The sequence below is a fragment of the Podarcis vaucheri genome (genome assembly GCF_965113315.1).
Source record: "Podarcis vaucheri genome assembly, chromosome: 1".
NCBI classification, from domain to species: domain Eukaryota; kingdom Metazoa; phylum Chordata; class Lepidosauria; order Squamata; family Lacertidae; genus Podarcis; species Podarcis vaucheri.
Genome location: NC_138759.1, coordinates 37,480,037 through 37,491,749, shown reverse-complemented (window position 1 = coordinate 37,491,749; position 11,713 = coordinate 37,480,037). Strand labels below are relative to the sequence as shown.

General features: G+C 39.1%; 1 protein-coding gene across 2 annotated transcripts in view; it reads left to right on the top strand.

The window, feature by feature from the left end:
• The window catches only part of SCFD1 (sec1 family domain containing 1), a 43,877-nt gene that overhangs the window by 562 nt on the left and 31,602 nt on the right, over positions 1-11,713 (top strand). Inside the window, exons 2-8 of one of the 2 annotated variants that reach the window (XM_082240148.1) lie at positions 1,424-1,494; positions 3,271-3,359; positions 4,180-4,270; positions 6,382-6,504; positions 6,785-6,872; positions 7,517-7,606; positions 10,117-10,172. In XM_082240148.1, coding sequence (XP_082096274.1) covers positions 1,424-1,494; positions 3,271-3,359; positions 4,180-4,270; positions 6,382-6,504; positions 6,785-6,872; positions 7,517-7,606; positions 10,117-10,172 — 608 coding nt within the window. The remainder of the gene's footprint in view (positions 1-1,423; positions 1,495-3,270; positions 3,360-4,179; positions 4,271-6,381; positions 6,505-6,784; positions 6,873-7,516; positions 7,607-10,116; positions 10,173-11,713) is intronic. The other variant, XM_082240149.1, reaches the window with a different exon arrangement.

The window sequence follows — 11,713 nt, the reverse complement described above, 5'->3', positions numbered from 1 at the left end:
CAGTAGGTACTTCATAGACCACTACGGAGTTTTAAGTTGGTACAAAAAGGGGGGGGGGGAATCCACCCCACCCCCATCATGTCCACAAAGAGACTGTCGTCACAGTTCCATAGACATTACAATTATTCCAAAGGAGCCCTTAAACTTAAAGTGGAGTCATGCTATTAGTTGTTAAAAGCAGCCTTTGCATCATCCGCCTACCCGCGTTAAGCAATTTGCAAGGCATTGTTAGAAGATACAAGAACAAATGATCCCCAAGAAATGCCCCTTTAGTACCTTACACGCATCATCCTCAAAGGAAAATATAAGGTTTATCAGAGTCAGCATTGTTTTCATCTTTTCAAGCTGTGCTCTGAGGAGTTCTGAACATGTCATCTATGCAATCGTGATGGTTTTAGGCTGGGTGTCTTTCTGTGATTTTAATGGCTGGTGTTACTACTCCAAACTGAAGCACAGCCCTTCAAGTCAGAGTTTCTCCACCTGGTGTCCTCCAGTTGTTTTTGGACTAGTTCCCATTAGCCGCAATCAGCACTGGTTGGACTTGTGGTCCAGAACATCTGGGGCTTACCAGGTTGGGGAAGGTTGTTTCAAACAAACAGATTTGCCTATGTTATCCAGTCAGAAGCAGGTCAGTGTAGTATGTCCCAATGGCTTGTAATTGCCAAAGCATTCCATACTGAACATGTATTTAGTAGTAAAAAATGTTTCAAGAAACCATTCTGGAACACATACTGCAAAGGTGTATGAAATCTTCACGGATTCACCCATGTCGGGGTTTGGGTTTAGGACTAGACTTCTTCATCAGACTTCAACACACACACACACATTTTTTATTACCGTTTCATTCTTCATATGTCGAAGATATTGAGAAGTCACTACCAGTTTGGACTTGACAGAATATATGTAAATTCAGTGCCCTTGTGTGCAACACTTTACACTTTCTGCTGAATCTCCTTTGCCATTTTGTTCCCATTCATGCATTTGTTCATGGATTATTTTAAAAGTTTTAGTCGCAGGGCAGAGCCTTGGGAATATCTAATATGACTTTCACATCAATTTTCATCATACTTATGTCTCTGAGTATAAGAAGGCTTTGGTACATAAGAAGTACAATGGAAACACACTGTTATTTTACAATACCAGTTTCTGCTCTTAGGTTCTTGTCTCTTCAGTTGCTACAATATCCACACATCTTGACAAATGTTGTTATTAATTTAAATAAGCCATGGCCTCTTTATTTATTTTATTTTAACAATTTATATACTGCTTGACTACAATAATCTCAAATAAATAAACTCTAACATTGTTTATTTCTAAATAACATATAGTCAGATTGCAATATTTTGAAAAGGTTCTCAATAGATTATGTGGTTAGTCATACGTTTTCAAAAGTATTCAAAATCCTATTTTCTCTCATTTTCAGTGGCTCTAAAACGTATGTTGAATTTCAATGTGCCACCTGTTAAAAACAGTACAGGTGAACCAGTATGGAAAGTAAGTCAAACTATATGCCAATTTTACATCCATGGTAATCATTTCTAGTTTCAAATTAACTTATTTTCCTTGTTCTTGAAAATGACATTTTATAGCTTTATGAAATAGGTTGTTGACTTGGACCAATTGCTGATAATGAAAATGAAAGTGTTTTAATTGTTGTTTAGTCGTGTCCGACTCTTCGTGACCCCATAGAACTGCATAAAGAAGAGCTCTGTGAAAGTAAACATAACTGAGTAGATAGAAGTAATTCCTTTGGTAGTATATTTGACACTGGTGATGGATTTTATTGAGGAAACTGTACTAATGGTTTAAGAAACATTGTTTGTGACTGTGTTTTTAATGTTGCATGATAGAACCATTTCAGCCTTTATTGTGCATGTTACTTTTTCCAGTTGTTTTTTAAGTCCAGATGTCATCATAAAACACTTTTTTAATTCTGACAGGAACTAGCTAGGTGAGCATCAGATGCACACTGCCCCATTACCCCCTTCTCTGGCATGGCTGCAATGAGGAGCTCTGAAGCTTTTCCTTTCTTTCATTTGTTTGAGGCTTGCAGTGTTGTGTGACCCTGAGAAACTCCAGTTAATCTTAACTCTGATTAGCTTGAAACAAGCCATATATTATGAAGTTGCCTGGTTTTGACAAACAACATTAAATACAGTGGTACCTCCGGTTACAAACGCTTCAGGTTACAAACTCCACTAACATGGAAGAGTTACCTCGAGTTGAGAACTTTGCCCCAGGATGAGAATGGAAATCGGGTGCCGGCAGCGCAGCAGCACCAAGAGGCCCCGTTAGGGAAAGCACTCCTCTAGTTAAGAACAGTTTCAGGTTAAGAACGGACCTCCAGAACGAATTAAGTTCGTAACTAGAGGTACCACTGTACAGTTGAAGCTTGAGATATAACATTGAGATTGATTGATTGATTGATTGATTGATTTAGAAACTAAACTGTGTTTAATAAAAAAAATGGGGGAAAACCTTAATTCAACTGCACTGGAGGGAGCAGGAAAAGCATTTTAGCCAATGGTTCATCTAGAATTATTCCCTTCACAATAAATCATGGTTAGTTATTATGTCCAAATATTCTCTCGTGGTTTTGTATGACAGGCTGCCCTTATTTTTTTTTAAAAAAATTGCAAATGTCAAACAAAAAATTTTAATGCTTTCCTGTTGTTTTCATATTTTTTAAATAATAATTTGTTTTAAAGAAAATTACAGTGGTACCTCTGGTTACATACCTAATTCGTTCCGGAGGTCCATTCTTAACCTGAAACTGTTCTTAACCTGAAGACCACTTTAGCTAATGGGGCCTCCCACTGCCACTGCGCCGCCGGAGCACGATTTCTGTTCTCATCCTGAACCAAAGATCTTAACCCGAGGTACTATTTCTGGGTTAGCGGAACCTGAAGCGTATGTAACCTGAAGCGTATTTAACCCGAGGTACCACTGTATTTATTTCAAAGCCTATGAGAATGTGACTGACTCCTTCAAATCAGAAATGTTGCTTAAGACCCCTTTATCTGTTAAATAATTACAAGCTCATGGACATAAAGCTGCTGCACAACCTCTGCTCAGGCCCCACTGAAGTGAATGGTGATCCATGCACTGACATTGCTTTCTAGTTTGCTTAGTGTGTATGCAACTAATAAAACCTGACCATAGCATTCTTCTTCCTCTCTGATTGGTTGACCTCAAAAGAGTCCTATCCTCTCCCCTAAATATGTCAAGTTCCTTACTGGAATTATGCTAATAGGTATTTTTGTGTTGCAGGTTCTCATTTATGACAGATTTGGCCAAGATATAATATCTCCATTATTGTCAGTGAAAGAATTAAGAGACATGGGCATTACTTTACATCTGTATGTATCTATATGTATACGTTTTGCGGTTGTGTTACTTTATACGTTGTTTGAAAAAACATGTGGTTTTTTTATGGTGAGGAGGATAAGGTTGCATGTTAAACCACCAGCTGGGTAACTGGTCAATAATGGGAAGCTGAAGGATGCTAGTTATGCTTACAGTGATGTATTCTCTCTTGTAAAGAGCAGACTGAAGCTCTGGCATGTCTAAGTATGCCAGTCTTTACCTAAAACAGCACATAAATCAATTACATTGATTACAAAATTAAGAGAAGGGTGAAAGCAGTTTTAATTTTGCAAGTTACTGGGCATACAGTAAGAGCATATCTGAAAAACATATTTTCATTATACTTAAGTCTATGCAATCTACCTTTTCAAGTCATAGTTCCGAAACACCTGAGACAGCTCCTTTTCCTTTTCTCAGACTAATCATACAAGCTATTAATGGGTACACTGAGATGCCGTGGTTAACCTTGATTGCAGTTCATGATGTGTGGTCCACAAACTGCTTAACTATAGTTAAGGGAACAGGAGAGAAAGGAATACACCTTCCTTGGGCAGACTTTCAGTTAAACTGCAATTAAAGAAAAACTAGCATTACTTCTGCATCAGCAAATTGTGTAGAAAGTGCCGTGTGCCCAATCCAATAGATGATTACTTGGAAGAAGGCTGATTGCACGGTCAAGCTCTGCCCAAGCAAGTGTGCATAGGATTGAAGCTGTTGAAGCCTTTTTTGTTTCTAGGGCTTTTTGTTGTTGTTCCATTTGTTTCAAGAAAGAGTAAAACAGTTCACAAATGAAGCTTGTTCTTTTATTTCCAGTCTTCTGCACTCCGATCGAGATTCTATTCCAGACGTTCCAGCAATATATTTTGTAATGCCAACAGAGGAAAATATTGACAGGCTGTGCCAGGTAGTGTGACGTGCTTAATGTCCATTGTAAGAGTTTAAAAATTCATGTTGTAACACAAGAAACTGGACTTTGTTTTACTGCCAGATAAAAGGTAGTGTTTATGCTTCAGCTGCATAGATGTTAGGGCTGTGACTTCATTGTCTGCAGCATGTACTCCACATCAGCAAATCCAGTGATGAGCCAACTGCTTAGAAAATACTCTTACTACTTACAGTGGTTATGCTATGGATCAAAGAGGTTCTTAAGTGTCGTTGGCAGTTAGGAGAGACAGCTTGCTACTGCTGTAGCCCCTGCAAACGTGTTGTCTTGTATGATTATTCCCTACTTTCCTTGCAGTTTTAAAGTCCATCTACTACCTGTGCTAGTGTGTACGAATATATCAGGTGTCAAGTGTTCGAAGCTCCCATTGTTCTAGGCTCATTTTGCGACAGGGAATTTCATTAGCATGAGCAGCTTCTGAGCTCTGGGTGCAGTACTGTGCCCAAGATTTCAAACTGCAGAGTGGAAGGAAAGGAAGACCATTTTCTGCCTCCCCACTTCCAGCTACTCTCTGAAGACTGTAGAAGAGACCCTCTTAAGAATATTAGGGGGGTGGGCAGGGGAAGGACCAGATCATGTGAAAAATGAGCATAATATTTTAGCTGCAGTTCATTCATTTTCAGCTTTGTATTCTTGTTATGAAAAAATCTGCCTAGACATTCCGTTATTGCACCCATAACCTAGGTTTAAGGTGCATTTAGCTCCTAGCGTTCATATCTCAGTTTGTAACACTGGCTGGCTTGCTTAGCTTTTTCTTAAAATCCGGAAATTGATATAGCAGTGAATATCAGGTATAACTCAAATCTCCTTTTCACATGGGGGGAAAAAACTTAATTCTCTTTTACCCCAACCTCTGAGCGTTATGACAATATGATTTTCACCTTTTGTAAAGGGAGTGAGCCAGAATTGTTGCAACATTCTTAATTTGATTAAGCTTTTCAGGTGATTTGAATGTAACATTTCATAATCTGAGATATCTCTTGGAGTGTTTTCTGGAACCATGACCATGACCATGAAAATGATTCATTATGCCCCATTCCTGTAGATTTAATGTATATTATACAAGCTGAGGCAACAGATGGTATTAGTGGAATTATATATAATCAGGTTGCATAGATTAATTTTTTCTCCCACCAAAGCCCATACAGGGCAGGCCACAACCTTTGTATTGGTGCAATTTAGGATTGCAGTTTTTAGTGAATGAATGTCCAGCATATCAATTTAACACTGCTGACACCTGCAGGACACATGCAGACGCTGCAGAGGCTTTTAAACTCAAATCTCAGACTGAGTTCTTCTCTAGACAGATCTAATCCAGGACAGATGCAATAACACAATGTGCAGAAAAATGAACTAATCAATATATTCAAAATTTACCCAAATGAGCTCAGCAGAAAAGCGTCTTACTAGGGTCAAAACAGGCTATATAAAGAAATGGCATATTCTGTTAATTTTTGGTTTGAAGTGTGGATACTTGGATAATATTAAATGGGAAGCTGCTTTACCCATGCTTATCAAAATAACAGAATAACTGCTTTTCTGAATAAGCTTTATTCTATCCCATGTTAGACATCTTAATAACCAGGAGTGATGTCCACTCAGAGATGCACACATTCTCCAGTCAAAAGCATTGTATTTGTGGAATATGAACTTGACAAATGATTACCCTAGGCCACTGGCAAGTAAGGAGCAAGAATTTTAACTAAACTTGAGGCGATTATAAATGAAACCACATACCACTGTGTTCTGCCCAGTTTTTTATTTATTTTATTTGCATGAGACATTCGAGCATGCTTCCCACATGTCAGCATACATACAAATGAATATAGGACTGGGGATGTGCACTTCAAACTAAGCTTTGGGGCACTGCAGATTAAACACTGACACTTCAGAAGAACATTTTCTGCAAAACTACCTAGTATTGTATATATTGTCTGTTATTGGCATGGGTTATGCTGCCTTATAGGAGATTAATTTTTAGAAGCACTACTGTATAGTAAAGGCTTTCATTTTTAAAGTATACTTGTTATCTAAAAAATTCTGGTGTTTTTAACATCATTTTTTTCTTTCAGGATCTTAGAAACCAACTTTACGAATATTATTATTTAAATTTTATTTCTGCCATTTCAAGAAGTAAACTGGAAGATATTGCAAATGCTGCTCTGGGTGCCAGTGCAGTAGCACAAGTAGCTAAGGTAAAGTACATTATTCCAAACATTCATATTGGAGTACCTGTTACTTTCAAAACTGATTCAACAAGTTTTTTGGAGTGTGGGGTTCTTAAGTTGGGAGTTGGCAAAATTGGGTATTTCAGTTTGTGCAGGTTGGAACTATTTTGCAAAGATAATACTGCTATTGCATATAAGCCCTTGTTGTTCCTTAAATAAAAATAATGTTTTGATATAGTAGTGATTCAATATAAACTAATCATTTACATGTTATTTTTACTAATGATCCCTTTGTTTTGATGTGTAGGTTTTTGACCAATATCTCAACTTCATTACTTTGGAAGATGATATGTTTTTATTATGCAATCAAAACAAGGAGCTTGTTTCGTATCGTGGTAGGTGGATTATTCTAAAAACAGTTATTTTGTTAAACGTCTAGCATTTTAAGAGAACATAATGGTGTAATTCTGTATGTGCACCCAGACATTCTAATGCTGGTGACGGTGTGGAGTTTTGCTACTGACTTCATTTTCCATTATTCGCCTTGATTACTTGCCTACATTTATTATTGAGCTGTAATGGATTATTGAAGTTTATGAAAGTAAGCACATAAAGTGCTTTCTGCTGTTTAGACCGAGTAACTTATTTTTGTGTCATAGACCTAGGATATATATCTTTACTATCAGGCAAGAAACATAAATGGAGGGTAGAATCCAACATGCAATCAGACTGCTGCTCATGCGACAAGGTTGCTGCTTCCTCTCAGCACCCCTGCAGCCCCCTACATGCCCCCCCAAATTTGCTTCCTCTCCTTCATCCCTTTGGGACAAATTTTGAGGGTGCACGCAAGGCTGCAGGGGGAGGAGATTACGGTGATAACCCCTCACACAACAGACAGCATTGGATACACCCTGGAATTTTAAAATTGTTTTGGTCTGCTAGAATTTTCAGCTTTTAATCTAGAGTGAATGACACATAGGCATAATTTATACAGTACAGTAATCTGATTTTTTTCTCCTCTCCCTTTTTGGTATTTCAGCCATCAACAGACCAGATATAACAGACACGGAAATGGAGACTGTAATGGATACAATTGTAGACAGCCTTTTCTGTTTTTTTGTTACACTTGGTAAGTATGTTGGTTCCTTAAATATCATACCTCTGTAAGGAATGCTGTGAAATTCCCTCTACATTAAGTCATATGTCATTCGAAGGAGGTGGTTAGGATAAAGCGAGCCACCTCTTCCTCAGAAATGCCCAGTGCCCTGAATTGTTTTTACTGAATTGAGCTCTATTCATGGTTACCTATTCCTAGAGTTTGCAAACCAGCTTCAAATGCTGTTATAAAGCAGAGTTTCAAAAAAGAATTTGAAGCTGGTTCATCATGCTTGAAATTAACATTGGCACACAAATACCGTATTTTTCGCTCTATAACACGCAGATTTTTTCTCCTAAAAAGGAAGGGGAAATGTCTGTGCGTGTTATGCAGCGAATGTGTGGTCTCTGGAGCCGAAAAATAAGGCAAAAATCAAACCGCGCTTCAGGGAGAAGGGAGCTCCGTGAGACAGGAAGTTGCTGCTTTCCTGCATTCTGCCTCAGGGTCTTACTGCCCGCCCTCTCTGTTTCGTTGCTGTGTTTGCTCAAACGGAACAAAGAGCAGGGAAAGCCCCTCCCCTCCAGGCAAGAAGAGAGGAAAGCAGAGCGTCGCTCTATCCTCTCCCTGCTCCGGAGGGAACAATGTTTGTGAAAGGAAGAGAGATTACAGGTTCGGCTTAAAATTCTGATTTGACTTCCTGCTTTTTGTTTTTGGAGACACACAGCATTCAAATATGCTTTCTTCCATTTAAAAGGATGAAATCCTTAAACAGTGGCTGGCTTGTGTGGGTGGGTGGGGGGAAACTTTTGCCTTCCTTTCCTCACGTTATAGCCCTCTCCTGTATTCTTAGCCTTCTGTGTTTTTCCTTCCCTCCCCACTTAAAATGTGGTTACAAAGCATGGATCCACATGGATCCTCAGGAACTTTGCATTGGGTCACCCCAAATTCACCATCAGAGCACACAGCATGTCCATGGCTACAGCCTGCCCCCCCCCCAAAATCACACACCCATTGTTGCCTGGGGCTGCAATGGTGCAAAAACGTGGTTACAAAGCATGGATCCACATGGATCCTCAGGATCTTTGCATTGGGTCAGCCAAAATTCACCATCAGATCACATAGCATGTCCATGGCTACAGCCTGCCCCCCCCCCAAAAAAAATCACGCACCCACTGTTGCCTGGGGCTGCAATGGTGCAAAAACGTGGTTACAAAGCATGGATCCACAGGGATTCTCAGGATTTTTGCATTGGGTCACCCCAAATTCACCATCAGATCACATGTCTGTGGCCACAGCATGAAGCACAAAAATGATACGTCCACTGTTTCATTCAGAATATTTTTTCCCTTGTTTTCCTCCTCTAAAAACGATCTGCGTGTTATGGTCAGGTGCGTGTTATAGAGCGAAAAATACGGTAATTTTGCACCATGAATAGTAGTGAAACATGAAGTAGGGTGAATTCAGCTGGAAGAGAGGAGAAGAAAGCATAGGAATTGTACAGATCAATGGTTAAGTGAATTTGCTCATGCAGAAATTTTCACATTTTCAGGGACCTCCCCTTTGCCCTCAGCTTCCTGCCACATTCAGCTCTCCCGACCTCTGGAGAGGCTTTTGGGAGCTGCTATGGAGAAATCATATTCCGCCCACCCACTTCCACTTGGATTTTGTGGATCCAACCCTATGGGTGTTGTATAGCAAAGTAATTGAGAAAAGGTTCTTCCTGTTCCACTGCTCCTCTCCCTGCACACCTCCCTGAATCTGCTACAGAGACTTGGGAGAACAGATTTGAGAGGGTTTGTGAGAAGTGGAAGTCCATGCGTTGGTGGAACAGTTCATTGGATACAACCTCATTTCTGCAGTGGCTTGGACTTTGTAAAATAAGGATTTCTTCTGTAAATGTTGTCAAAAAAGAAATAGAGTCCTAGACCGAGGACAGCAACAGTATGATATTATTTCATGTTATTCTCTTTGAACATTTAATAATTTGTAGGAATTAAAGATACTGATAGATATTAGATGCTCTTGATATATGAATTTTTTGAACTCAGAGCTTACAATTTACCCATCTGTATCTGGCTAAAGATTAAAAATTAAGAATTATTCAGGAAAAGCTTCCCTATTTAAGTTTGCATGTCCTGTTATGACAGTGATAATCTGTCACTCAAGATGTGATGTTTCAGAATGTGGTTTCAAACAATTCAATTACTGAAATCTCCTGGAAAATATAAAGTAGATATGTCCTGTATTAGGTCTGCAAAATGATCCCTTTGGAGAACTAAGGAATACATTTAACAGCTTGAGAGGTGTCTAGCTATCTTCTATTGGCTAGCCTTTTAAAAAATGCTCAAAAATTCCCTCTGAATAAGGGAATTTCTCGGCACTTTAGAAAGTTTTCATAAGCTTTGTTTAAATATTATTAACCCATATTTATTTAATAAAATTAACTTGGTAGCAGGCAATATAAAAACCATTTATCCTAAAAGAAACGTAGTAGACTCTATAACAGCATTTCCCCCAAAAAATCAATTTTTATTTTTTAATAGGAGCTATTCCAATAATCCGATGTTCAAGGGGAACAGCAGCAGAAATGGTGGCAGTGGTGAGTTGTGAAATATCCCAACTGAATTAATTTTTGAAATATGTATGACAGGCATCATGAAGGGATAATCAATGTTTAACTGAAAGCCAAACAGCAGACAGACAATTGTTTTTACTGAGCTATATCACAGAGGAGACAGAACGGTCAATGTAGCTTTACATTGTCATGGTAACTCCACTTGTGTGTCCCAAGCTAAACAGACAATCTAAGAATGTTTTTATCCACTGCAATTCTTAGGAAGACATGTGCAGTAGAATTTCTGGGTTTGGACATAGCATTAAGCTATGGTTTAGTGCTACATAAACCAGCCTTAGGCTTGTGCACTCTGTGCACGATTTACGAAGTATGCAAACTCTGGGCATAATTATTTTCCCTCCCATTGGTTCCAGTGGGAGGGAATAGTTTTAAAAGGCCTTATCAGGAAAATCTGCTCAACCAGCTCCTGCTAATGGTAAGCCAGCAGAGGTTAGGTTGATGTGGTGGTTTCTCCATCATGGAGTATTCCACCACCTTTGAGTACTTCCCATGTCTTGGATTGTATGTTGTTCTTGGCTGGTTGCCTCTTAACTGACCTGGGTATGCAGTGTCCCCTTGCTTCTAGGTGCATGTGTCTTATGTGTCTTTGATTACATCCTGGCATGCGCTCCTGTAGTCTAGGAAGGAAAGCTAGTGGCATATGAAAGTGTTGTCTCTTCAGACAAGGTTGAGGATGTGGGAAGAACTCTAAATTATATTGAGTTCTTTGTAAGATAGAGCTTTTTTATTGGTCCAGCATAACCCTATGCATGTGTACTTAGACACAAGTCCTATTCAGTTCAGCGGGACTTACTTCCAGTTAAGTGTGCATAAGATTGTGGGGTTAGTACTGAGCTTATGCTAGCTTGCAACAATAGTGGAATATTTTTAAAACAGTAATACTTGGGAAGGGAGGAGATAGCTGTGATGTAAAGTGGAAAGGCCTGTTTGTCCCCTTTTTAAAAATGGCCCATATGTAATCTGGTGCCTCTCAAGGGCATGAACTGAGAACACAGTGTATTTGTACATGAACTAGGGGTAGTGTACTTAAAAGATCACCTTATTCCTTATACCTGGTCTGATCTTTGCAATATGCCACTCAGGCATGTCTAGTGGTGACTGGCAGTGTCAGACTGTCCTCAACAGGAAATAGTGTGGTGCTTTTTGTATAGAAAAAACAATCTGGCACAGTCTGTACTGAGTTTCGGTGCCAACTTAAGACTTTGTTGTTTCATGAAGCTTTCTTATGAAAAGATTTGGATCGCCTTAGTGTTTGGATGGGAGATAATATCAGAACCCTGTGTACACTTCCAAGAGTTCCATGAAAGAATAAAGGCAGAATGTAGATGAACTTAAATCGTTTTGGAGGGAGTGTATGAACACTCAGCCTTCAAAGACGGTAACATGAAAAAGAAAAGATTGCAGAATGGTGTAGCATTGCTATGCAATAAAAGTGACGCCAAAGGTGTCTATGCTGTTCACGTAGTCATCACAATAACAATGGAAGTGTTAGCTAAGTGGGACAT